Source organism: Ascidia mentula, chromosome 1 (assembly GCF_947561715.1).
Source record: "Ascidia mentula chromosome 1, kaAscMent1.1, whole genome shotgun sequence".
NCBI classification, from domain to species: Eukaryota; Metazoa; Chordata; class Ascidiacea; order Phlebobranchia; family Ascidiidae; genus Ascidia; species Ascidia mentula.
Genome location: NC_138566.1, coordinates 6,208,518 through 6,235,218, shown reverse-complemented (window position 1 = coordinate 6,235,218; position 26,701 = coordinate 6,208,518). Strand labels below are relative to the sequence as shown.

Below are 26,701 nucleotides of genomic sequence, written 5' to 3'. Positions count from 1 at the left end.
GTGATTTTGCCAGCTTTTATTTCAACTGCTGTATTGTTGCTTTTCACCAGCTAGCGCGTACTTATATACTGTCCTATTCGGGCATTGTAAGCCATTGAGATTCACCAGGTGTTTCCCCTTCAAACACATCTCGGGGAATAACCCTATGGTTCTTGTTGAATTTCAGACCTAACGACGTGGGGTAAACAATCGCTCTCGGAAACGCAAACAAAGATGTAAAGCTTGTAGTTTAATACAAAAAATCATTGTTTTAAATTCCAGTGTTTTGTTGCACCATATATTGCACTACTGGGCGGATCAAATTCGGTAAACCACACACAGTTGTGTTTTCACAGGGTTTCGGATCAAAGGGCATTATCTACACAAAGGTTTATGTCAATACGCTTTTGTGATACGGGACAAAGTGAAAATGCTTTTGTTGGTTTATTGTCGGGTGTTATGTGTATTTTACGACAGACGAACAAATATGGATGATTTATTACGTTGCATTTCGACAACAAAGCAAATAGGACACATCGACAGTTACAGATTATTAACATTTTCCCCATTTGAACAAAACTGCAATGCTTACCCTTGCAAAGTTACGCTGCAAAGTCATCTGATTTTCACGTAATGTCTTCACCAAGAGCTCATTGGACTAAAAAAGCTCTAACCTTTCTCATTACTCGTAGGCTATAACGATTACGATAATATACTGGCTGGGATTACGTCATTCCATCTGCTTCAGTGATAACGGTCTAGCGAAAAAGAGGAACTCGCATTGCGCCACTCTGACGAGTCATGTGTTTACAAAATTTCTATTGGAGGAAGTCGTTGGTTCTTGTTTCTGCTTTTAAATATAGCATCAGGGCATTTCAAATGTTTGTTGAAATTCCATTCATATTTGCGTCCAAAGATTGTAAAAAACTGTTTCGGTTTCGTGTGCTATCATGTTATGGGTGTTTTGCAATTTAAAGGGCCGCAAGATTTCCCTCATAGTTTTTTCCCACTACGATATTTTGAAAGAAAGTTTGTTGGTCTTATGCCTTTACATCCACCCTTACGCGTGTGTTAATTAACTATGTGCTTCCTTGGGTGATCCGAGTGTAGATGGGTAGATTGCAACTTGTGGCGCTTCTTTCAACTCAGTTGCCACATTGCCTTGCTGCAATAGAGTTACCGCGCGTTTCTACAAATAGCGAATGACGTGTTCTTATTGCAAACTACAGTAAGAGAGCAATATGTTTACATCAAGAAAACAAAGGATATTACTGACATGGTTTAATCATTGATACTTTTGAACAAAATGCTGCAAACACAAAGTTCCGAAACCGCTTTTCCGCAGAGGTTTACTTCCAAATTAGCTTTTTCGTATATAATGCGAAGAATCATATGTCATAATTCCTTGCTGTATTTTGCGGTTTAATTATTTAAATTAGTCGAACTATTCAAGTGGACAGCAGATGAGGGCTCAGTTGATTGATTTCAACCTGATGCACAAAAATATACTTTTCCAGCATGTCTGTCAAATCCACTCACGCGCATCTGTGTTATATTCATACAAACATGTTGTTGGAAAGTTCGACGCACTTAAGAATGGAGTGCTGTTCACGAAATAATATACTTAAAATGTTATCGTTTTCAACTTGCTTCACCTCTCATTGCTTTGGAATGTGCGTACACAACGCGGTAGTAACATATATACCAACAATTACATTTTAAGAACCTGTAAAATCACCAGAATTCCAATATCGGATCTTCAAAATATTTCAATGAAACACACATTTTATTTCTGCGTCATAAGCTTTTATAAACTGTTTTGTGACAAAACAATCTCAGGAAAAAGTCATTACTTTGTGTCAGTTTATTCAATAAGGTTCATAAATAAGTAATGGAAAAGATGGACAACAGAACAGAACTTATAAAACACGCGAACGAAATTTGAAATCGAAACGATGAACATGTGCCGGCCTCTGATATCGCAACAGTTCCTGCAAAATATATTTACATAGCATGTGACGAAGGGTACAACAGAAATTATGCCAAAATTGATTCGACAATTACATTTAATGGAAATTTTGCATCCAGACAATTTGATCGACCAAGTCCATTCAAAGTTTAACCAAAGCAAACTAAACCACTATCTATTACATGAATGTGCTCAATTAAAGCTAAACAAATGTCTGTTGTAGTAATTAATTAGTGCAAGGCTTAGCGTTGGCAATTAAGGGTTAATCTTACGCTGAATCCAAGTTGAAAACGACGAAACATCTGTGAACACTGAAGGAAAAACTGAACTCTCGCACGGCAAGGGATTGGAAATAATACCGACTTGATACCACGTCATCTCATCAATCAACATAACTAGCGGGCCGCCCGAATCACCCTGCGATCACATGCAAATAAAAAATGTAACATTATAACTGTAATGTTATATTGTAAGTTTTGTTTCGGTGCAAACCAATTGCACTTTGAATCAACACTTTACACAAGCAAGATTGACCTAATTTTTTGTAACCTATTAGCCCAGTGTTTCCCAACCGCTGGTACGCGTACCACTACTGCATGGTATATAACACGACGGTATTCCAGGTGGTACGTAAGCACCTTTCAGTAATTTTCGGGTATAGTTTGAATTTAAAAAATCATAAGTGATCTCAAAATGTTTGGTATTCATCCCCTATCTTACTTTGTAACACTTAACTGGGGTGGTACGTGTCGAAATTGTTTTACCTGCAAGTGGTGCGAAACCACAAAAAGGTTGGGAATAACTGTATTTGCCTTTGGGGCGGGCGGCGCGTATAGGAGGTGTTTTATTTCATGTGAAGATTACTTCACAATATGTATGGTGTATGAATTTGGGACAAACCATATGTTAAAGGAACAGTTACGTAAGTTAATCACGGTCACAGCTCGTGTGGCGCACCAACAGGGCCCATAATAGCAAAATAGGACCGCGATCACCACTGTTTGCATTAAATCATGGCTATTTCTATCGTAAAACCTGGACCACATATATAATTTCAAGTGATCTCCCAAAAATGTCCTCGCACCGGCACATTTGTTTCTCAAGGGCCCAGACAGCAGATGGTGCAAGCGTACTAATTTCATGCTTTGTTACTGTGAATGCCACGGTCCATTGATCTTGTGACCACGAATTCTAAATTTAGACGGTAACTTTGGAGACTTTTTCTAGCACGAGTGACTTCGAATCGTATCAAGTTACACCCAGGGTATTGAAGGAAATACGCTTTGTCGAGAAATAAAATTAGTGCACGTCGACAATTTCAAATGTACCCGACTTCATGTTTGGCAGTGAATCGCTATGGTTCACAATGCCCGAAGAGGACAGTATATAAATACGTGCCAACGGGTGAAAAGCAACAATACAGCAGTTGAAATAAATTTAAGGTCTGTTCCAACAACGGAGCGTGATGTTGCTCCGCAAGCAGTTGCAACTTTCCTCGATAAACAACGTGAATATTAAACTTGCAACTTAGTTTTGAAATCGCACAAATTATCATTAATGAGGATAGCCTTATTTATTACGTCAATGCTGCTGGCACATGATTATTCACACTACAGCAAAAGCCCATAAAATTCCTTGCACTGGGAGAAAAGCAAATTGCAAAAGTGTCAACGGACGCTTTTTAATTGCTTGAGGCAAGGATCCTCTAATAGTTGAAAAAAACTTAATGCTTTTTTAGACGTTTTATGATGCGTATATATATGACTATAACACTGGTAAACGGATAATCAACATAGTCTGTTTGTTTTGATTACAATCGGACCACAAGGTCTGGGTTAGTTTACCTGACAGACTCCAGCGCTTCGGTCGTCTGCATTTCCGGCACATAGCTGTGTGACGTCAAGATTAGAATACGTAATCAGACACGTGGTACGGTTGAGCAATCGTAAACGGATCTGCTGCAAAGGAGGAGGCTTTGATATGCCCCTGGCTGAAACAGAATACCGAATGTTGATGGAAACAGGAGATCAGTTTGATAATTTTGTTAAAGAAGAATTGTTTGAGGTCGAATTTAGCATGAAGATACGATAAGACGCTAAGAAATGGTCATGTATAATGTAAGTACCTAGTCTCCCGAATCCACTGGCGATTGCGTAGTGTCGAAGGTCGACAGTCGAATTAGGGGAAGGAAGACACACGGGACGAACAGTGGTTGTAAAATTAAGAGAGGTTTCCAGCTTGAGGAGTGCAATATCCGAAAGGTATGAGGAACTGCAAAAAACAAGTTGCAAGATTGTATTTGAACGTGGAGAAGAAGCACATTATGGTGTAAGTAGAGAGGTGTTATTTAAGAATACGCTATTTGGTTTAATCTATGATGTACGTATTAGAGGTGTTACGACAAGTGTGTGTTGTTTTATAGTTATTATATATATCGACTGTGATCAATAAGTTGGTAATGCAATGCTTGTTTGTTTCTTTTTCTTTTTTTGCAAATAGTTTCTAACACAATCATCATCTTGTTGTTTAAAACATATTGATAGATTTAAAAATCCCCAACCAGACCTGAAACAAAACAGTTTAATGTAAATGTGCAAAGTTTGCCAAAATTTGCCTCTAAGTATAAATTTGGGCACACCTTATGAAATTTGCTGCACCCAGTTGCTACATAAAGAGAGTATACCTCACAAAGAGGCGCCACTCAAGATTCTTATTGCCACCTTTAGTTATTTTCGTACGTACGAGAAAAGGGGAAGATTGGGGCGTGGATGAGTGACAAATACATCTGGCCATACTTGAACAAAGGATAAAGTTCACTCATGACTGGCGCATTGACAAAAGCAAACCGCTTCATATTGCATCACGAGGTCATTTATAGAAAGCATATTTGCCAAACATCGGTAAATCATTAAACAGCTACAGATTAACGATTTGTCGTAAGTCTGTTGCTTGTAAGGTCGCAGATGTTCCGACAAATATGACATCATGTAACCTGCGTGGGAGGTGGCGTGTATGATGTTGTAAAAATTGCGCTATCGCCCACATGTAGTTTGTAAATAGCAAGGTACTTTCTTCCCTACGCTTTTAAAGCTGTTGTGATGATATAATGATGGTGGGCGTGAGGGAACAGACTACTATATGTGGGAGAGATTGCGCAATAACCAAAATATTGTATTTGTGTATCGAAGCCACGAATTTCAACATGCGATGCTTACATACTCCTTCAACTGAATAAATATTACCGCAACACTTTTTGGACAACTAAAACTTATGCAGGTTTAGTGGTCCAGCGTAAATATATGCATTAATACGTAAAATCAGCAATTCCTCGACACCGACGAACATATATGTTTGGGTCGTAATATACGGTTTATAACCAGTCACGATGGTGTATGTTTTTTTGTATCGAACACGCCATAGTTTGAACTGTAAACGGCAAAAAGACTTACCCATCAAACGACGGGTGTTGGTGGATTTCTTGCACTGCAGAATGTTGTTGCCCTGGATCGAAAACGCCGCTTTTTCCCGCATCAACTCGCAGTAACGAAAAATTTCTGCAAACCCAAAAAGTACAAACTTTTGAAGAAAACAGCGTAAATGAAATATACTATTTTAACACATATATCTGTGATTTCCAACCTTTATGTGGTTGCGTACCACTTGCACGGCATACCAGCCCAGTTGAGTGTTACAAAGTAAGCTAGGGGATGACGTAACAAACATTTTGAGATCGCTTACGATTTTTTAAATCGAACTATACCCGAAAATTACTGAAAGGTGCTCACGTAGCACCTGGAATGCCGTCGCGTACCAGAAGTGGTACGCGTACCACCGGTTGGAAAACACTGACATATATTGACCACAAATTATCATATTCTGCTTTTGAGTCTAATCCTATCAATTTCTTCCATTCGAACGTATTTTCTACTATCGTTGAAATGAAACAAGTAATGCACGCATACAACATGTTGGGAGTAGCAACCTATAGCTCCAAAACCGAAGTTCCGAAACAAACAGTAGAGGAATCATTATATTAGTCATTAACTTAACACAGTAAATATATGTTCTCATGAACGAGTGAAGCTCCTATTCCTATTCGACAACATTAGGAATTTAATAATTCAATGTCTTCATATAAATAAATTACAAACCTTAGAACTTACCCATAATTACGAACGCAGTATGCAGATGTTAAAATCCAACTTTTCGATATAATGGATCCACCACAGAAAGGGAAAAGGTCGGTCGAGTTTGACAGAGAAACGTGCCAAGGCCACGATCCTGCATTAGAAGCGCTGCCACCTGCCACCCTCGGTGACTGCAAAGAAATAATATAGGAGCAGAGTTCAAACGTCACCGGGAGTTTAATTTTTTAGATCTCGCTTGTCAGGAGAAAGCGACTGGTGACCTGCGAAGTCTGTAAACCTAATGGTCTTCATACGAGAGCTGTGGTCGCCGATAGAAGTGAGGACCTGCGCAGTGGGGCGATCCTGCCAACCGTGCCATTACATGAAACATTATTGCGTTATAGGAGCATATATACCTTGTAGTGAACCCAACTGCAGTCAAAAACAAATATTATCTCCCGTCGCCAGAATTTTAACTTACCCAGGTAAAGCTCGGAGCAGTTTGAACTTTTCCACATTCTTTACTTTGTGAAGGTGGTTTTTCTGCAACAAAATACAGAACAATGAATCGAAACTATAACTTAGAAACATTTCCTGCACAGAGCAAAAATTCAAACAGTTTTTTAGGGCGAGCATCATAAGAACAAAAGCTGAAATCTAAAAATTTAATCATAAGCACAAAAGCATGATGCAAAAAAAATTAAAGGTGTCCAAGACTGATGTGCTTCCGCCATATAAGTCACCGCCATAACTATTAGCAAAACTTGCCAAAAAGTCTCACCAAGTTGTCGCATTGCAATCTACACCGAAACAACACCTTACCACATTCAATCTCGTCGCTGTCATCATCGCAATCCCTCACACCATCGCAGTGTTGATCTCGGGGAATGCATAATCCGTTCCAACAAGTGTACTCGCTCGACTCGCACCGATCTTTACGCAACATAAAAGTTGTCTGCGTCGCTGGATGTTCCAGTGTAGATTATTTTTATGTAGGTTTTTTCAAACTTTGTTCCTCCTAAGTGACGACAGTTACCATAACTCATTACAGTTCATTCGAAAAGCTCGTTATTTTACGACACGTTTTATTGCGCTTGATAATTTGTATTTAAATCGCTCCAGATTCAGTCGGATACTTAAGTTTATTTACGCGGGGACTTCCAACCGATATTATACCTGTTGTTCTGTAAGAAATGTTAAAACCCCTCTTTTCATGTACGTCGTCGGTGTGGAATATTATCGTCACATTAACACTGGCAGCTGCGAAGTCCCGGGGTCGATCCTCGCCGCATAATCGTCTGCCGGTGTACTACAAGAAAAGAGCATTCTCCATGGTGACAACGAAGTAATATAAAACAATATTTATTTCACTCCAGCGGTTTCAATAAACCAATCAACCAATATAAACAATCATTTACCTGCCCTTAAACTGAAAGTTATAAAATTTAAAAATAATCCGAATCAGGGAACGGTGTTTACCTACCATTGTTTGACCGTCGTATATTTCCACGTAATCGAACCGACACAAATTGTCCGACTCCAAGTCGAAGTCGTTAAACGAAATTTCTACGACCTGAATGTGAGAAATATAGAATAGTAATTGTTGATTTAAAAAAAAGGTGATTAAGTCCATTGAGGCCCAATAAATGTTGCAACTTAAAGGCTCACACCGATTAACTCCAAAACCATGTGGTAATAATAAATTACGACCCGCTGTAATAATTCCAGATCCGACTAAAAGTTGCGCATCACATATAGCGGCAATCGAACTGTAACGTTATCTGATAAAACTACCTTTACTGTTGGGGTGGAAAACGTTTTGTGAAGATTGTTAAACACGACAAAAACACAAAAAAACTGTTGACCTTATTAGCAGTGGATTGAATCGTCCACCGGCAGTCAATCGACTTTGGATAAGGTGATGGGTAATTGGGAGAAGTAATAATAGCCGCTTCGAATGACGTCACCACATTTACGTCGCAAGAAACAACTGCATGAGAAAACAGGCTTAAAACCTTAATTTACAAAGTTTTTATTAAAAAATATTTCAGTCTATAGAAGTTGATCAGAGAATGACCTTTCAATGAAAGTATCGTTTGGTCCAAAAAATCTACAGCACATATACGTCTTTCAATTTGGCAAGGCACGCACAAACAATTATGCCGCGGTAATGTGCTACATGTTGTACTGTGCGATGCAATTTAGATTTAGAAGCTGTAATCGCAACATGCCTGGCAGTGTGGTTGTACTTGATGCTGAAGTTGTGGTCGGTTCAGTTGAAGCAGTGGTAGTTGTGAATGGTTCCACAGTTGATGTCGTCGTTGTTGTTACAGGAGCCGTTGTTGAACCGTCGTAAATCACTAAACAAATCCAAGAGCATACACTTGAAACACTATACGGGTGAATACAGCACAAGAAGAAGGTGCGCAATACATCACCGCTACTGCACGTTTTCTTGCAATATTGATTGAGAATTGAGTCTGCTGCCTTAAGTTTTGATTTACATGAAAACAAAACTGGTAATGTAATTTATTGTGCCAATTTAGATTCGTTGGGTTGTTTTTTGACATCACTTTGATTTATTTAATTTTGTTAGACAAAATATAAGCAATTTTTGGTATGGAAATAAAAACAACACTCTTCATAAAAATGCTGCAAGACTTTCGACCACCTTCAGATATCCACTGGTGCAGCGGAGCCACTTTGGTGAAAACGTTCGGATATCCAGGCTGACCACAGGAACTGTACGATGCGACCCCCATCACAAACCACGTGGTTTCACCAACCAGACAGGACAATGGCCCTCCGTAGTCACCCTGCGACGGAACAATGTATTTTACGGTGATCGTGTCAAGGTTTAGTTTCTTAGGGTGATGATAAATTTGTCAAATGAAGATAAAAACACGCAGATGAAGAAGTTTAAGCTGATCTTAGGCGTATTTACTTGTTGATATTTTATCTATTGAACAATTGGACGTGTTTAGAGGGGCGGAACCAGTAGAGGGCAAATGGGCGATCGCCCTCCAGTGGCAGACAAAAAAGTTGCCCTAGATTCATTTTCGTTCAGTATTGGCGTCCTTTGTCTGGTGCATTAATGGCAATTTTGGTCTACTCGTCCGTCAACCCAAATCGCCATTAATCAGTTACAATAACTACCTTCCCTTGGAGTATATTTCTGGATTCGCCCCTGCGTGTTTACCAATTCGCGAATGTAAACCAACGGAAAGTAACACCAAACTTTGTTCACAGAACTGGTTTAAAATGCTTGATAAAAAGCAACGAAGTTAACAGGTTAAGCACTGGAGGAAAAGAGTTGTATTACCTGGCAGACACCAATTCCACCTTTGTCAAAGTCGCCAGCGCAAAGATGCGAATTCGTGAAGTTTGTTCCGTAAACGTTTGAGCAAATGGTTGGATCGAGCACGGGCATACGCACCTGTCTTAAGTTAACGGCGTTGAATGGGTGCTCAGGTCCTAAAACGGTATTTTGTACAGCATTACTTGAAAATTACTATATGCTTGCTTGTGCACTGCTTTTATAAGAGACTGACTGTTAAACAACTTTATTCGCACGAGCTTTCGCGAGATTGATCTCGCTTCATCAGGTGCAGCAAATAACGTGTCAAATAAAATGCGGTAACAGCGCTAAAAACAAGGAAGAAAAAAAGGAAAAACGCACGAAGAGGTGATAATTGTTGGTCACTGAGTGCCCGTGGCATCTTGGTGCGTATAATGACTCAGAAAGCCCCAGTCTCTATTGAGACCGTGGTTGATAGAGTCAAATTTAGTGCACAAGCAAGCATATAGTCATAGATCAGAGACTGACACGACAAACTGAAGAAATTGAAAATTAGTGGAGTTAATAACTGTGAATAAAAAAAGCCAAAGCTAAGATGCTGTTAATCATTTTCAGTAAACGTTTCGAACCTATACTTGGTTCATCATCAGTACTGCTAGGTTCGAAACGTTTACTGAAAATGATTAACAGCATCTTAGCTTTGGCTTTTTTTTATTCAAAATTACTTAAAAAAAAAACTTCAAAACTATTCCGAAATATTGTTCTGATGTGTAAGGTTGGGGTAGAATGCTTTTCCGATTTAACATATACATGAAACCCACTAGTTGCACGAGTTTAATAGTTGTAAAGTTGGTAGTTGCGTTACAACGACAGCCACTAATATGACGTGTATTTAGCGTGGGAGTGATGTGAAAAAAATAAAAACGAGGCAAAGAGAAGTTTGTTGCAAAATAATTGAAATGAAAACTCGACGTAGAAATTGAAAATACAAGTAAAAAGTTTTTACAACCCCATCCTGTAGCGACGCATTGTGTCCCGGGTTCAACGTCAGCAGTATTTGTTGGCAAACAGATGGGGCGGACGTTGCTGGCATAAACCAGTTCAGTTTGTAGCTTGAGCAATGCGATGTCAAGGGATTTCGTTGCGCTGCAAAAATTAAATTATTTGTCCATTTCTCTTCAGAAAGTCGAGGGCAAATAAAAATATTATAAACAATGAAGTTGATTTATAGCTGTTTGGATACATATCAGCTTCTATTGGGAATTTTTTTCAATACCTGTCATAACCAGGATTTACTACTATTTCTTGAAGAAGAGATCCTTGCGCCTCCTCTGTTCCGAAAAGAGCTTGTCTTCCGACGTATACACGCAGGTTGTCAATGCTAAACAGGTAAGGTAACTGTTACAGTACAGTTGACAACAGCGCATCAAAACAAAAAATAATCAATTGAAAATGCTCCCCAGCTTCAAGTTCGAATCGGGCACCAACATATAAGTACATCTATAGATCATAAGTTCAACTAATTTGCGAGCTTTGGGTTATGGTGAAATTACTGGCAAAAGTCGCTTGAATAAATGTATAATTTATCCTTAATACAAGTTCGGCTATTCACATTCAACCTGTTCTTGTTAGTCTGGTCAAAGAGTTAACTTAATCTATCACCTACAAAGAGCCAACAGTGTTGCCAGACCATGAACGCCGACAACCTTACATAAATTATGCATCTCATTTTATAACTTGTTAAATTTAAAATCTCAAAACCAGGTCGGTGATGGAGTTGGCTTAGATCTTGTAGAATCACGGTTACAACGACAAACTAAATATAAGCTTCTCTATATATAACGCAGTAATACTTCATGCAACCGCATCATTGCCCCACTGCGCAGGTCCTTACTTTGCGATCACATTTATCGTATATCCATATCATTATAGGCCTAGCTGTTTTGCAATGCCTGGGCTGCGAAGTCTGAAACTCTAATGATCTCTATATATCATCTATATTATTGCTTACGTGTTTGTCCCAATGCAATAGGCCGAAGTCATGATCCACTGAGTGTTTAAAACTGATGCACCACATAATAAACTATCATCTGATTCTACGACAAGAGCTTGCCATGGCCAGGAACCGCGTGCAGCTTCATTATCCCCAACTATCCTTAAATCCTAGTCAACAAGCTCTCGATTATTTCGATTAAGACATGATGTGTTTCAACAATGCTTACCCATACAAAATGCGGTGCAACCTCGTTTTTTCCGCATGCAGAACTGCTCAGTGAAACTTGTGCTGAACAGAAAAAAAAACCCTTAATGCCGCTTTAACAGTAGTTCCGTAAACAAAATACATGTTAACTTTTGGATATTTTGTGGAAGTTGTTTAAGTAATCGAAGCTTAACGCAGCAACGCGTGTCTTACAGCATTCTATTTCGTCACTGTCATCAACACAATTTCGAACTCCATCGCAGTGTTGAGATTCTGGAATACAAGCTCCATTCCAACAAGAAAACTCGCTCGATGCGCATCTATCTGCAAACAGAAGAAGTTAGTATCAGAAGTAAAAACTTTACGTCATGACTTATGTAAGTCGTACCTTTAAGAACTAACCTTCCGGCGCAAACAATTAACGTAAATGGCATAATATGAAGTAATACAATATGCTTTCTCATAGCAAAGCGGGATCGCCCCACTGCGCAGGCCCTATATATTTGGAGATCTCAGATTTCGTATTTTGATCAACGAAAAGAATTTCTAAGGCTTCGCAGCAGCCTGTTGCATAATATACTATGCGTTTTCTTGCCACCTGAGTTATTCCCGCCAGTCTCGTCACGTGACAGACAAAACATTGGTTGAATAGAATCTATGGTATTAATTTGTGATAGAAGATCAGTTCGGAAAAGGTTGTATTATGCCTGGCTCAATAACTAGTACTGTTTTGTGCAACTCTTAGTATCTACTGCAAGTTTTTTTTCCAACACAGCATTTAGTAAATTCATTCACATATAGTAAAAAAACAGCTTTTTTATGCGAAATCCCAATCTTTTTTTTTTCTGTAACTTCAAACGTTCCGGTACATTTTATTTATTTTTATTTCTGCTCATACATTATTTGGTTTATGTTGTTTACCTGTTGTTTCCCAATACAAGAGAAACCCCGTTTCTGTCAAACGATTGTCAGTTTCGAAAACGACCGAAACATTGTCACTTTCCGCTGTGAAATTTCTTGGAGAAAGAGTGCCGCAAAACTCTGTGTTGTAGAACTGAAGCAGATAATAACTTGCTTGTTATTTCTAGGGTTTAACAAATAACTGCAAATATATGTAAGCCTGCAGTACCTTCACACTTCCGTCATAAATTTGCAAATAATCAAAAGCACACAGATGACTCTGCTCCAATTGGAAGTCCAAAACATACAAATGTGTTACCTAAAATATCGTGCTTTTGATGACACACACAACACAAGTAATTCTTGAATCTGTGTTTTTTATTTTGACCTGCAAGTTACCTTGTCTGCGGGAACTACGATGTCTATGTTACAATTCAGGTTATTTCCGTAATTGCTTGGATAGTTGGGTGATATTAAAAATCCACTGAGATCCGATACCACTGTTTGACTGCAAACATCTATAGCTAAAAGAAAAACAAAAAGTTTGCTTCTCTTGCGGCCAGTCATACTTTTCACGTCTTATTGTCAGATGGGCAGTAGACCTACATACTACACAGCTTACCGTTTTCCAAATTTAAGGTTTGCGCCAAAGTATGTGGAACAAGTGTCAAAAAAGCAATAAACATGCACAAACTCATGCCACACAATTTTGTCAGACCTACGCCTTCTCGCCAAAATAATATTAATACGGTTTTATCCAATCTATGTGCTACATGGAATCTGTATTTTCCACAATGGTAGCAACGAGCTGTGCTTTTCTTCGCATCCAAACTGTTTCCAAAATACTGACGAAACGAGGTATACGTCGGTACGCCCTATGCTTTATGTAAGTATGTTATGGGTGTCACTTCACACCTTACGTGTTAAAACATTGCTCACAACAAAAGCTCGGAGGATTCAGTTACAACAGACGGGCTTCTGTTGAAATGTTATCGCGCACACAATTGCGACATATCGGAAACTATTTAATCGACGGACATGTTACACTACCTGTACACTATAAACAAGTAATATAAACGCCGGAAAATGTTCTATTTACAAAGCCTGCCATCTGATCGTAGTGAAATCTATTAAACGTTTGGTGGAAGCGCTTGAAACGCACGGGTTATTGCTTATCCTGTCTACACCTTCCTATTTCTATAGGACCTATATGGGTATCAAATTGGAGAAATCCTATTTTCAAGGCCCTCAGCTGTAATGCATCTAGCGACTGTTCCGCTTGTTTCCCAATGACCGTTGATGGGTTTTGTGACATACATAGGGACCTAAAATTATTCAAAGTTGATAAAAAACATTTGCTCCTGGATGAGACTGTACAGAGCAAGGACTTGTTGGGCCTCCTGGAAGATCATGTGATCAACCGGGGGGTATAAACAGCCCTGGGGGAAAAGCTTTGACACTTTTTCAGCAACTAAATTTGATGCCATTGCATAGAGAAGAGTTGGAACTTACAAAAAAATGCAAATGAGTGGGTAGTTGAACGATTCATTTTTCTGCAAAATCCAGTGCCAATTTTTGTTGCTTTTTTTGTCAAAATATTGACTAACCAGGGGGGCAAATGCTCCCAGGGGGTGGCTAAACCATTTTTCTAGTGACTAATTTCGATCAAAATTTGTAGTTATGAGATGGATCTTTCATAAAATCAAGAACTTAAACGATTTATTTTTCCACAAATACAGCCTGAATTTTGTGCTCCATTTTCATCATAATTTTCAGCAGCACCCACCAGCAAGTAACTACCAGATTGAAATAGCCCAAAACCCCACTAAAACTGACCCAAACACCCTAAAATTTGCCATGACAACAGCACGCACATGTGCGCTCAATCAACCACAAATTTAACTTAAATGCATCGCTGCTTTGCTTAGTGATGCATGAATTTCTATTGTGACACAGGTCTACACGCTGGGCATTTCCCAGCACCAAAACTTATTTTCATAGAAATACCAATATGCGTCCTTTATTTTCACCTGCATTTTTGCGACCTTTTAAAACAAAACCACGTTGACTTACAATATTCCCCCAATCCCGTCTATTTAGGTGTCAAACTGGACAGAACACCATCATATAAGGAACACATTGGAGCAAATCAACAGACCTTAAATCAGTTGGCAATGGCTCTGCAAGTCACTGAGTATTGCGCACCAGTATGTTCACAATCACGCCACACAAAAGTTATCGACCCAGGCTAGAACCAGGAATGTAGAACAATAATCCTACAACCAACTCCCAACGCATATCTAAACTGCCTTACCTCCTTGAACCCCCATGAAAAGACGTTGCCACAAAAACAGTTGTGACCCACGCCATCCGCTTCCTGGTCACAAACCCCGTAATACGAGACTTGAATCCTGTAAGAGCTTTGCCAGGATTCCGCAGTCTCACCCTTGGTAGTGAGGATTGGTGCTGCTATAACACAGCTCGCTGTAAGTTTGGCCAAATGAGCGATAATCTCCACAATTGAAACTGGCAGGAGCGCCAATGTGCGAAAGTAAAAAAGTAATCCAAAACGATGGAACGCACTTGGTTCCTTTGCCCCCTTGGCCCAATGTATGACAAAAAGATATAACCGGCAAAGTTCTTGCCTGGTTCCTTCACTGGAGTGATAAGATGAAACGATGATGACTGCTCAGTGACGTCACAACTACATACAACCTTCATGTTGATTCTTTTGCCTCTGCCACGAGATCCGACAAGCGGTGTCAATGTGTACTTTTTTGCCCGTGATGGCGGACGAAACGTCGTAAAAATATTGCACGTATATTTATGCCTGAAGAGCAGTACATTTTTTTTCATGAATATCTTGTTTTAGTATAAAAACTTTTGGCTGTAGCAAGCATGTAGGCGTTTCACATTGGAGGCTTTTGTGCCTTGAGCGGATTTCAGCAAGGCCAAGCTAAGGTTATTTTTATGCACACAAATACAACAGCATATGGTACACTTTGGCATACGTTGGTGTACACATTTGCAACTGGAATAATTATGAGTACACTATAGTTCATTAGTCCTGTTAAACCTAATATATTTTAAACTTATTGTATTAACTACCAAAAGCGCTTGTGAACAGATAAAACCGGAAACCATACGACGCAGTAACTCGCCCATCTCGCTATCATCCAGCGCAGTACAAATTGTGAACAATTGTTGACAAGTCATTTCCGAAACGCGCTATACAGCCAACACAAAATACAATTGATAATTGTGGTTGGCAAACGTTGAAGTCCTGTCTGATAGACCTTGTGTGGCGCTGTGAGTTATTTGCTTTCAGCCACCGAAGGTAGTAGATAGGGCATACTTTTTGTGGGTTTGTGTTTATCCACATTGTGCTGTGAGTTGTTGGATGTATATTGTTGCTGTGAGTTGTTGGATGGAAGTAGTATTAGTGGCTTACTGGTAGATCTTGCAACTGTTTAGTGCCTCGCTACACGTCACTGATTGAAAGATAAACAAAACCTTACCGACACGATCGAATTTACAGAAAAAAATAGACCATTGTGTTTTCGTAAACTTGGTTGGGTTTCCTGAATAAGTGAACATATTTACTGAATTTAAGTTTTCACAACTATTTTGGACACACCAGCCGTTAAATTCTTACCGGGAAGGCGTTCCTGACCTTTCGGACTTACTGGAGGCACTGCTGTCTTGCTGATTGGTTTGTGGTCTGGAGGGCAACGGATACACTCTATTCAGGTAAATTGTGGTTGGTAAACATGCGACGTTTAAACAGGCGGCCGTAAAACATAAAAACCGTACCTCGGTTTGATTTAACCGCTGCAGAGGGAATTTGTGCTTACTGACAAAGATAGGCGAAAAGGGAGTGTGATAGGCTGCGTTGTTTTGCTTCAGTCCGCGTACAAAGGAAGGTTTTTGGTCGGTTGAAATTCAATAGCCTGGCAAGCAGCGATTACTTCAGGCGCCTTCCTGGAATCGCGACAATAAGCTTGTCAGCATGAATTGAGACAGTTATCAGCTAGCGAATCGGGACGAAATAGAACTGTTTTGCAAGCTAGTCCCGTTGTAGACGTGTTTCGAGGTGTTGGATGCGACAACTTACTGCGCACATGAAAAATTGACACAGGCGAGTAATAATTAACCTGAGTAAGCAAACATTACCAGCCGTACAATGGTTGCAGTCACTCATTTGACACATTCGTTGAAGAAATTTACTGTTATAGACGTTTGCACAAGTTAATGACCCAGAAAGGAAGATATTAATACACCAGAACACAGAGTTTTCGGTAAACTTGGTCTGTGTAAATTAGAAATTTGTACGAATAATAACGATTGGGTGTGAACAAAGTAACCTCATGTTAAATTTTGTTATGTATTTGGGTTGAAATACTGCAGTCAATTAAAACGGTAATATTCGCACAGATTTCTATGTTACATAAGCTTATAAGTGGATCAAGTTTATCAAAAACTTTGGGTCCTTGTGTATCAATATTTTCCACTGAGAAATGCACAATTTTGAACTGGGCACTCGCAAACAGTGCTAGTCCACACTACAGTATAGGACAGTATATTTTATGACTAACAAAATGCATATAACTGTGGATGACAAATATTACCGGAAACTACCGAGACTAAATATGTAACTGGCTATGTTTACATCTGTCAGCTTGTTTCGATTCATACTAGATATGTTTGAAGAAGTATCTAGGGCTTAATGGATATAGGGCTAAATGGTGCCTCTTCAAGTTATGAGATTTTATCCCGTACGTATTAGGCTACATTATCGGCATAATTGTGCAATAGTCTGGCAAAATAATTATGCTCTGCGAATCATAGCAGTGTATAATGTATACGTTTACCAACCGAACCCTTGCATTTAGGGATAAAATGTTTAATCTTATCGATAGGATTGTATTCGTTAGATCGATATTTACAATTGCTGTGGCTGCTTGCTGTTCTTTCAATGTTCAATCAGTGATTTTTTGAAATATGATTTATTTGATTAAATGGATAATAGGTTATTGTTTCTTTCCAATGTAGACATTGTTGTTCATAACAGGCATTATTTGTGTACAAAAAAGAATTTTATGTAACAACCGTGGCTGTTTTATCCAAAAAACGAACTAAATCGAAAAATAATCGACTTTCTTGTAGACATAAAGAGTAATGGATCTACACGATGACATCAGCGAAAGACGACATCTGAAGAAATGCGCCGAGCGGGGCTTCTTGACCCTTATACTTCAGTTTACCCTGTGTTTTACACTCTATTACTACAAAAAGGAGGCGGGCATAGCGATGACTGTGTACTTTATAATCATTTTTGTACTGACTCTACTTCTACATTTTCTGGATAAACTGCACCAGAACTTTCCTGAAAGATTTCTACACACATCCACTCTGTTTGGCGGCGCGCCAATTACCGCCGCATTTTCGGTCACCACGTCATGTATTGGTCGTAAGCGAGAAGACAGGACCTACACCAAGGACTTTATTCGAAGCGGCAATCACTGTATTTCCTGGTTAGGCGGCGCAGTTGTTTTACTGAATCTGTTACTTGCTGTTGATACAGTTTATCAAGTTGTGTGTTTTCGGCTGGGATAAGACAAACCGTGAATATGAGATTAACGATTGGAAGCGACGCATCGATGCAACATGCCAATAATTGACGGTCGAAGATACAGAAATGATTTTTTTTGGGCTTTTGGAGTTAAGACTGCGGTATCGTGTTTGTCTAAAAGCAGGAATCCAACTACTTGCTATCTTTATCATTGGTTAGATGACGATGAGGCATTGCATTGCCGTAAACAATAAATAACTTTCGACAACTGAAAAGACTTTAATGGCAGATGTTACAAAATATAGATGTAAACATAACATTCATGTGCGTAAACTTTGCTTGAAAACTCATGCGACAAGGCTATGGGAATACTCAAAACGGGAAAACAAATCAATCATTTAACGTTTTTTCAAAGAAAAACAGATAATTTGTTGATGTAGATTTTGAAAATAAGGAACACAGTATGCGAAAAAATTGTTACAACAAAACCTTCATTTCCATTGTGCCGGAAAGCAGTTACATGCAATCAACACCAAACCAAATATAAGCATTCTATTTTATATAATTTAAAAAAAAACGGGTTCAACGCTGACACAGGCGGTGGCTTTAAGAGTTCTTGAACTCTACGAACACGTCTCTACTTTGCAAAATAATAGTTACAAGACACAAACGGCATTTTTGTAACGGTAGCTGGGATTTTTTTCTTCCTGACGTTCACCAGCACTGTGCTACCGGATTTAACGTGTTTCCTTGTTACGTACGCCATCGCAATGTTAGCGGACAGGGTGGGTGATGGACATCCGCTAGTCACGTGACCAATGTTGTTGCCTTTTTCATCCTCAATCGTCGCACCATCTGACAGAGGCATTAACTGATATTACAACTTGTTTCTTTTGTTAATAGTAATGTTTTATGAAATGGCATGATTGGCAGGATCGCCCCACTGCACAGGTCCTTACTTGGCGATCACAGCTATCGTATTGACGCCATTAGGTTCACAGACTTCGCAGCCAAGGCATTGCAGCCTAGCTGGATCAGCCACTTTTCCTGACAAGTTGGAGCGAGATTTCAAAATCAAACTCCCGTTGAGGTTTGAACCTGGGCTAACCAGGCCCAATCAGGTTCTTTTGTTATATTTAGCCAAAATAAATAATGCCAAATCCTGGCCAATTAAATGTTGGTACATGTTGCAAAAGAGTGCATTGTTTTGCCCTTGGCGGCTTCGAGTTTTCGTATATGGCGTAAATTATTTATAAATACAAGATAAAAAATGTTGCAAAATTATCGATCTATATTGGAAAGATACAGTCAAAAAGCCTAGCTTTTGTGGTTTAGTTATACAGTTGAGAAAATAGAATGCATAAATATTTGCCACAACTAGAAATTGTGTGCAACGTTTGTTGAAATTTAGCCAAACACATCACCATAGACTTTGTATTTGCTAAAAACCAACATCTTGCATAACATTTTAAAAACTTACGCCGTGCTATTGATGAAGACATGGTCAAACCAACTCTACGGATTTGGGGTTTTTCTTTGATTTGTTTCAAAATGATTTCGGCTCCTGGGAAATTAGCCTCTGTCCGCCTTCTTTTGCCTGTTGTCATTCACATGTTTGTTTTAAACGAAAAATGCATACCCGTTGCTATACAAAGTTAGTTTCACAATACTATCCCTAATACTTGAATGCAAACTAAACGATTTAAACAATTTATAATCACTTGATAGCACTTTTGCAAAAAAGCTTGCATATTGTCAAAATTTAACATTTCAATGTTCTAAACTGCCATTGTTTTAGTGTACTTTATGTGACAGACTAATTTTTATTAGTAGTATGAGCTTTAATACGGCCTACTGCAGATTTTAAATATTATTTTCAGTATGTGATTAGGCCAAAACTTACCAATACACCAGGTAAGTGAGGCTTCTACTGGTGTTGTGGTTTCGTCAATATCATTTCCATACAAGCAAAGTCCGGCCTCCAATCGCAGACTGTCTCGTGCTCCCAGTCCCGCCAACTCGACAAGGGGACTTTCAAGAATAGCTTCTGCCATGGAAACAGTTTTGTCTTTGGGAATTGAAATCTGCAAACAAAGAACATCCCTACGAGATTTTCTGGCAGAAAAAAAACATTTCTGGAATAAAAAAAACAATGTCTTGACATATTTTAAAGGTTTTATTAGAATTTTAAGTTCAGTTGAAAATTTTGTTCATTTTTACAAATAAAGGTTATTTGTCTACAACGCTGCTTGGAAAATGTAACACACTTTTCACATTTCAATTGGTAATAGTCACACACCTCAACACCGTCCTCTCCAGTGTATCCACAACGAGTCACCCGGCAGCCTGGAATCCCAAATACATCGCACTGTGTGTTTGTCATAAAGGGAAGCTCGGAAAGGTTTTTTCCCATTCCCTTCTGCAGGACATCAACCATTGAAGGGCCTAGGAAAATACACCAACATTTTCTTATTTTTTGCAAAATGTACAGCCAAGACAACTGATGTACATAGTTTAGATACATGATTATTGATCTTTGTATACTTGCGAATGTGAAATATTGAAAAACACAAATGGCGCGTTGATATCACAAAATTTAAAATGAAATGCAATGAACAAAACTGGTTAAAAAACGAATGTTTAACAAGGCAAAATAATTCCATTTAATGAGAAATTTACTGCTGTCTTCTTAATATAATACTAAAGTGTCTGAAAAGGAAGAAATAAGTATTGGGAGGGAGGGTGGTAAAACATGATCTATCAGACAAATTGGATTGCTCAGTAAATAAAAAGTGCAAGCTTTTAAATTTATTTATTTTGTACAACTGTAATTTATGGTCGTGGTTTTATCGGTGCCCACGCCATTTTATTTCCTATGTATATTGTTCATAAACGTTGTTGCATTTTTGCACAAAATACACATGGTTTGATTTGGTAATCAGGCAAATTAGTATAATGCCTTTATACCAGTTCATAATTTTGGTACCTTGTAATGCCAAGAGTCCATTGTCAAGATGTTCGATTGAAACCTCGCCACCTTGACTTCTAAACATCTCTGCTCTTTCCTGATAAACATCAAAGTTCCAACATCAAGCAATTAACACTTACAAAACAATAGCAAGGTACAAGTGTAAACGTTTAACTACTGCAGCTGCAGTATAGTGCAGTGGGAAATTCCTAATAGCCAGGAAATAAAACACATACTAATCAAATTTAGACAACATGGACACAAATATATTAATTTTGAAGTATGGCAAATGACAATTATTGTCCATCACTTACCTTGAGGTGTGCCTGAATTTTATCACTGCAACCTGCATTTGAAACAACATAAAGAAATCCTTCTTGCGTTTTGTTCACTATCAGGTCATCGAGGATGCCCCCATTTTGGTTTGTATAAAGACTTAGCGTTCCACAGTTGTCCCCAAGTCCTTTAACATCTCCAACTACCAGGCTTTCGATAAACGTCTCTCTGTCCTTCCCATGGATCTTAAACAGGGGCATAACTATTTGTAAAGCAAATTAAAAAAATCAACCATGCTTGAGACAAATGTCAGATTTCTGTGAATTGACTTTCAGTGGATTTAATGCAAAAATGTTTTCATTATTTACTACTAATGTAATAAACCCTAAACCTCTTATTGACAAGAAAACTACGCATTCCAAGAAGGGGATTGTTATCATTAAGCTAGTCAGTTTATTTTTTTCCGGAATCAAATCATTAAATCACATAATTTTCTGGTGTATATTTTTATGATTTAAGTAACCCAAGTTGTTGATATATTTCCTTCCCATTATTGGCAGCATAAAAATATTAATAGTGAAGAAGGGACTTCAACACTTTTGTGGAAACATTTGTTTGTTTAACAAAAAGCTTACATTTGTTTGCAACATGTGTGAAACATCAAACAAAGATGCTTTCTGTCGTGTGTGATGATGGGAAGCCACAATTCCCAGATTTTTATACTGGACTGGCATCATCCAACCTGCAAAATCAACCATTTTCCCTCCATTTTCCTTATGGAAGTCATGAAGTACTGTTGTTTTGGAGACATCCTGAATTTGAAATGTTTTAGATGAGCTTATTTTATATGTTACAGCATACATATGTTTTGTGTGCTTACGTCTTTTTGAGTCTACTCTACCTTTAAATACTGGATTGCACAATGTCACCAGGGGAAATGTTTACCCGAGATCAGATGTTGGCAATTTAATTAGTATGCCTGGCAGCAAAAATAGCAGTATATAGTTGGCAATCTTATTTATTTAGTAATCTACTCCATTTAGTGATACAGGTTTTATTACCAAAAAAAAGTATATTTTATTTGAGTCAATACTAGTGCCTATAATTGACAACATTGAACGTTCAATGTACTGTGATTATGTGGCATTGGCACCTGATACAAGATTTTTCCACTTGAAATGCTTCTGCTCAATCTTTCACAAACAATTTTACAAGCATTTCTGGACAAAAGGTGCATTCTTGTAAGCAATACAACAAACTTAAGCTGAAAATATATTGCATTTTTTAGTTGCCTTACGCACAATTTATTGTTGGAAAATACGTTTAGCTTATACGTTTTCGGACGTATAATGAAGTAAATTGTTGGTTTAACGGTAACAAAGTAATAAATATAGTTGGGTGCAAAAAACAAAAAAATGTACACACATCTTCACAATAGGGATCTTCCCCTGGGAATTCCATGCTTGCTCAAGTGTGAATTTTAGTTTGGTATATTTTTTTGCTGGGAATTTATTCTTTTTTCAATTTTATGTATTCTGTCAAGCATTTGTTCAATGTAAACTATTCAAAAAAACATATATATTGCCGTTTTTAATATTCGTTTTACGAGGAGGTGAAAACGTGCAATTTCGGTTTAAAGTAGGCTAGTTACCAAATCTCTATTTACAATTCACAAAATATGTTTAAAACCCTTGTGTTTTTGACTATTTAAAAAACTTGTTTTCAGTTTTACAAGCTTTCAGGTCAAAGCTTTCAGTAACTTAAAACAGCACTTCTGAATTTTTACTCGTCATGTACGCGCTTTTGAATTTTTACTCGTCAGCAGTTAAATAAAGAAGCGTATACAAAAGGGTAAAAAAATATGCCACATTTTAACCTGGTTGGTCGATACGCTATCGGGGCGTTGTATATTTCAATGGAGTTACTTTGCAGCCGAATTTTTTCCTTCTAAATCGGAATTGGAGGGTGCAAAAGAAAACAAACACTTAAAACCCCATGATCCATCATGCTCCAGTGCGATTTGGGAACACCTTATAGCCATCATCCTCAGCCAACTATAAAATTGACGTTCATACACCCTATAATTGCTGGATCAACGATCGAAGGGCAAATTCATGTTTTTTTTTATACAATATTTGTCTTTTTAAACGACTTGACAGCGTACTTTGGCAGGGAGCAGCTTTAAACCGACTGTCGGTGCACGAATATGATACACGCTCTTATATAAACCTTAATCACACAAGGATAAAATTTGTATTCTTGTGCCGACGAAATCATTTGCTAATTTGCAATAATTATTATCAGACAAACATATAAATAACCGAAAAGCAAAAAAATACTATGAATTTTGATGTAAAATATTTCAAGCGCCAAACAATAAAAAAAAGTAATCGCATGCAAATTTTGTCATTTCGCTATGTTATAGGACGATAGTTATCAGACAAACAACACGTTTGAAATAAAATAATTACTAACATTTCAATCGCCAAATTGTAGTAATAATATTTATGCAATAGAATGCAATTGTAGTATAAGACACGTTGATATTATAAAATTAATACTATGTATGCATATCATTAACTTTTTCTCAACATGCAAATTTTGCATTTTTGTTCCAAACGTTTCTACAAAGTTATCAAAGACCCGATGTAACGTTCAAACAAATATTACACTCTTTGATAAAACAGAATTCGTTCGTAGTCAATGCTGCAGGCATGTCGTCTGTCCTCCTTTGAAACATCGACTTGATCCTACAAGATTAACACAGGTTAAACGCTTAATAGAAAAAAAAATATTCTAACTGGAGCGTGAATTTCTGAACTATAGATAAACTTGTGTCTTTGAAATTAATCAAGTTTTTCAAGTTGCTTCGAAAGAACTTTTTATGAATAAATTCAACATTGTGTTTAAATTCCATATAAAGTTTTGTAATAGATGACGCCTACACTACTTTGAAGTACAGGCTTTCTATCGTTTAAATATGCAAGCCGTTTTGGGAAAAAGTGGGAAGAGCTGATTAACGTAAAGAATATAAAACAAATTATTGGATATTATTACGTCACTGCTTACCTCTTTAACAAGTGTGCATTTTCCTTTAAGTCTGTTCATCGTTTTAAGAACCGAATCTTTATATTCTACGTCAGATCCCGGATTTTTGTAGTTACTCACATTAATTGCTAGAATCCCTTCCGACATCAACATGTCAACCAACATCTGTTAGAGATAAAAATATATTTCTCTAATCGTAAATTTGCATCAAACATTCTGATAACAAACAAACTGGTTCCGATGAAAACGTTGGAGTGTTTTTTGTATTAAATTGATGGTGGCATATATAAGTTTTTGTAGCACGTATATTTTATGCCAGAAGAGCAGTACATTTTAAATTGCAATATGCCTGGCAGCAACAGGAGTTTCATTTTTGCAGAACTGTTTTACATAAATAAAACACGTCGGTATTTCAGCACTATGGGCCAGTCTGTTTAATCTTTATTATAACAGCATGTTTAGTTAGTATATCCTTTGTTGGTGTTCCTAAGTTTGCGGCAGATATTTCATACAAAAACACACAAGTCAAAATCATTGCGCTGCGGCAACGTACGCTGTTCGACCTAAGATCTCATAAAGGTAGCTGGTGACTGCGACTATGGACCATCTGGTAAATGAATCATAGACACAAATTCCACTTAGTGGTACTTTGCAGTCAAATAAAAGCCACAGTTACCAGCTGCTTTGATGGTACCTCACATACGTCGAAGTGTGCACTGTCTGAAGCCCACTGAACATTTGCAATAAACGTATGATAGCATTCAGAAAACATGTATTATTTTCTACAATTTTACACGTGTATTGTTCCTGTCGTAGTTTATGCCAGTGGTTTACAACCTTTTTAGACTTAGGTTGACCGGAAATTCAAAGAAACCTCAGTTTCAGGTAAAGCTACGCGTAATAGATCAAAGTAAAATCTCATGTTAGTGGAATAAGGGAATTTGTTTCTATGCGTGTTTAGGATACTTAAAAGATCTATGGTGGCGTGTTCATGCCAGACGCCCACAGATATGTAACATATTGTCTTACCTCGAGGCATTCGTGAGGTAAATGACCGAAGCTGAGTCCACCTGTACTTGTTATTAAATCGTAATGGGATTTGTCTGTTGAAATCGGAGTGTCTGCAGTGATTTGTTGACAGTGAAGCGTCCTGTTATAACAATTTTTGTCACGAAATTCCTCCTGATTTAAGCAGCTTTGACACCAATCGTCGTGGTACAACTAACAAATGTATTTGCTACACGGTTTTAGTGATAGTTATTCTACGTAATTATGCGCTATATGCAAAAAAAGCAGGATGGCCTCACTGTGATAGATAATTGCTTCTGTCCTAGCTACATCGATCATTACATGGCGGTGGCATTCCCTTGCAATTCTTCTTACCTGTAAACGTTTTTGCGTAGCGCCACATTCAGTAGTTCCTGGCACCCGTCGACGCCATCAATTGATCCTAACCACCCGGCTCGACGTAGGGCTTCCCCGCATAAACCGCTGCCTGCATTGAGAAGCATGCAGTTTACCGTGTGACGTAGGGCGACAAGGCACGGACGCATAATTATTTCCTAGACATACGGGCGCACACCCACACAGACAAATTCATCCTTGAGTTACTGATACTTCTTTAGTGGTATGTTGGCGATGCGTATATGGTATGACAAATGGCATAAAACAGGAAAACCTCGGGAAAGCTTGCTTTGTAACTATTTGGCATATTAGATTCACCCAACAAACGCCAACATACCGGGAAAGATCAGTTCAGAAACTGATGTAGCTATATTTCTGTTACGTATTTTTACGTTACATAGCAACGTTTGCATTCATGGAAATAGGAACTATATTGTCACATAACAGCCAGTTTCGTCACCAACGTCCGGAATCTCTTTCCATGGGTTTTTTGTGTTAAGGCATTCTATAGGTAGCGTCTTGTCCAGCATCTCATTTCAAAATGTATAGCAACGGTTGCTTTCTCACGTGATTTGATCTCGTTACTAGTTTCTACGCAACAGCTGTGTTTTCATGTGATTTTATTGGCCAGCTTAATTGTGTCGCCTTAGAGAAGTCTCCCATTGTTTTTGTTTAAGTGTCCGTCTTTTGTTAACTGTTCGCTCACCGTTAGTCCTTCTTTTCAAAATCCTTCGTTCGCTTTGTTTCTCTCCGGTTTAAAATACTGTGACGTTCCGTGTGCGTTTAGCTGAGGCGGAGCGGGGCAGCGCAGCTGTACTGTGCTCTCCTCAGTTCGTAAATTCACTTAGTTTGGCGTTGGTATAATTGCGCATGTTAATTTCGTATCCAAAATTGTTCATGGTATATACATATTGTTGGAATGTTTGCATCAACTTTCAATTAAAGTCAGGTTAGGAAAAC

At 38.2% G+C, this 26,701-nt stretch overlaps 2 protein-coding genes across 2 annotated transcripts; both read right to left on the bottom strand.

The window, feature by feature from the left end:
• Window positions 1-1,792: 1,792 nt before the first annotated feature.
• Window positions 1,793-13,291, bottom strand: LOC145906738 (ovochymase-2-like). The gene is made up of 23 exons (XM_082994196.1): window positions 13,096-13,291; window positions 12,873-12,997; window positions 12,703-12,792; window positions 12,495-12,627; window positions 11,787-11,897; window positions 11,596-11,657; window positions 11,385-11,536; window positions 10,650-10,754; window positions 10,383-10,519; window positions 9,398-9,549; window positions 8,747-8,891; window positions 8,307-8,435; window positions 7,941-8,065; window positions 7,559-7,648; window positions 7,252-7,384; window positions 6,898-7,008; window positions 6,557-6,618; window positions 6,112-6,266; window positions 5,398-5,502; window positions 4,074-4,219; window positions 3,793-3,938; window positions 2,221-2,365; window positions 1,793-1,970 (listed from the first exon to the last, which is right to left on the bottom strand). The coding sequence occupies exons 1-23, from the start codon at window positions 13,169-13,171 to the stop codon at window positions 1,858-1,860; spliced, it is 2,748 nt and encodes a 915-aa protein (XP_082850322.1). The 5' UTR covers window positions 13,172-13,291; the 3' UTR covers window positions 1,793-1,857.
• Window positions 13,292-18,680: 5,389 nt separating this feature from the next.
• Window positions 18,681-22,549, bottom strand: LOC145898860 (aminomethyltransferase, mitochondrial-like). Its single transcript, XM_082987503.1, has 8 exons — window positions 22,443-22,549; window positions 21,925-22,101; window positions 21,328-21,534; window positions 21,032-21,110; window positions 20,345-20,490; window positions 19,949-20,129; window positions 19,526-19,642; window positions 18,681-18,900 (listed from the first exon to the last, which is right to left on the bottom strand). Exons 1-8 carry the CDS (start codon window positions 22,524-22,526, stop codon window positions 18,683-18,685), a joined length of 1,209 nt encoding a protein of 402 aa, XP_082843629.1. The 5' UTR covers window positions 22,527-22,549; the 3' UTR covers window positions 18,681-18,682.
• Between the last annotated feature and the right edge of the window lie 4,152 nt (window positions 22,550-26,701).

Bases quoted from the DNA above. Each gene is read 5' to 3' on its own strand.
- LOC145898860 (XM_082987503.1), bottom strand. From the start codon at position 22,526: ATGCACCTTTTGTCCAGAAATGCTTGTAAAATTGTTTGTGAAAGATTG. The intron at 22,102-22,442 runs GTGCCAATGCCA...TTTCAAATTCAG, and splicing joins GTGGAAAAATCTTGTATCAG to GATGTCTCCAAAACAACAGT. The intron at 21,535-21,924 runs GTAAGCTTTTTG...CCCCTGTTTAAG, and splicing joins CACACATGTTGCAAACAAAT to ATCCATGGGAAGGACAGAGA.
- LOC145906738 (XM_082994196.1), bottom strand. From the start codon at position 13,171: ATGAGTTTGTGCATGTTTATTGCTTTTTTGACACTTGTTCCACATACT. The intron at 12,998-13,095 runs GTAAGCTGTGTA...TTTTTCTTTTAG, and splicing joins AACCTTAAATTTGGAAAACG to CTATAGATGTTTGCAGTCAA. The intron at 11,658-11,786 runs GTAAGACACGCG...TTTTCTGTTCAG, and splicing joins CAGTGACGAAATAGAATGCT to CACAAGTTTCACTGAGCAGT.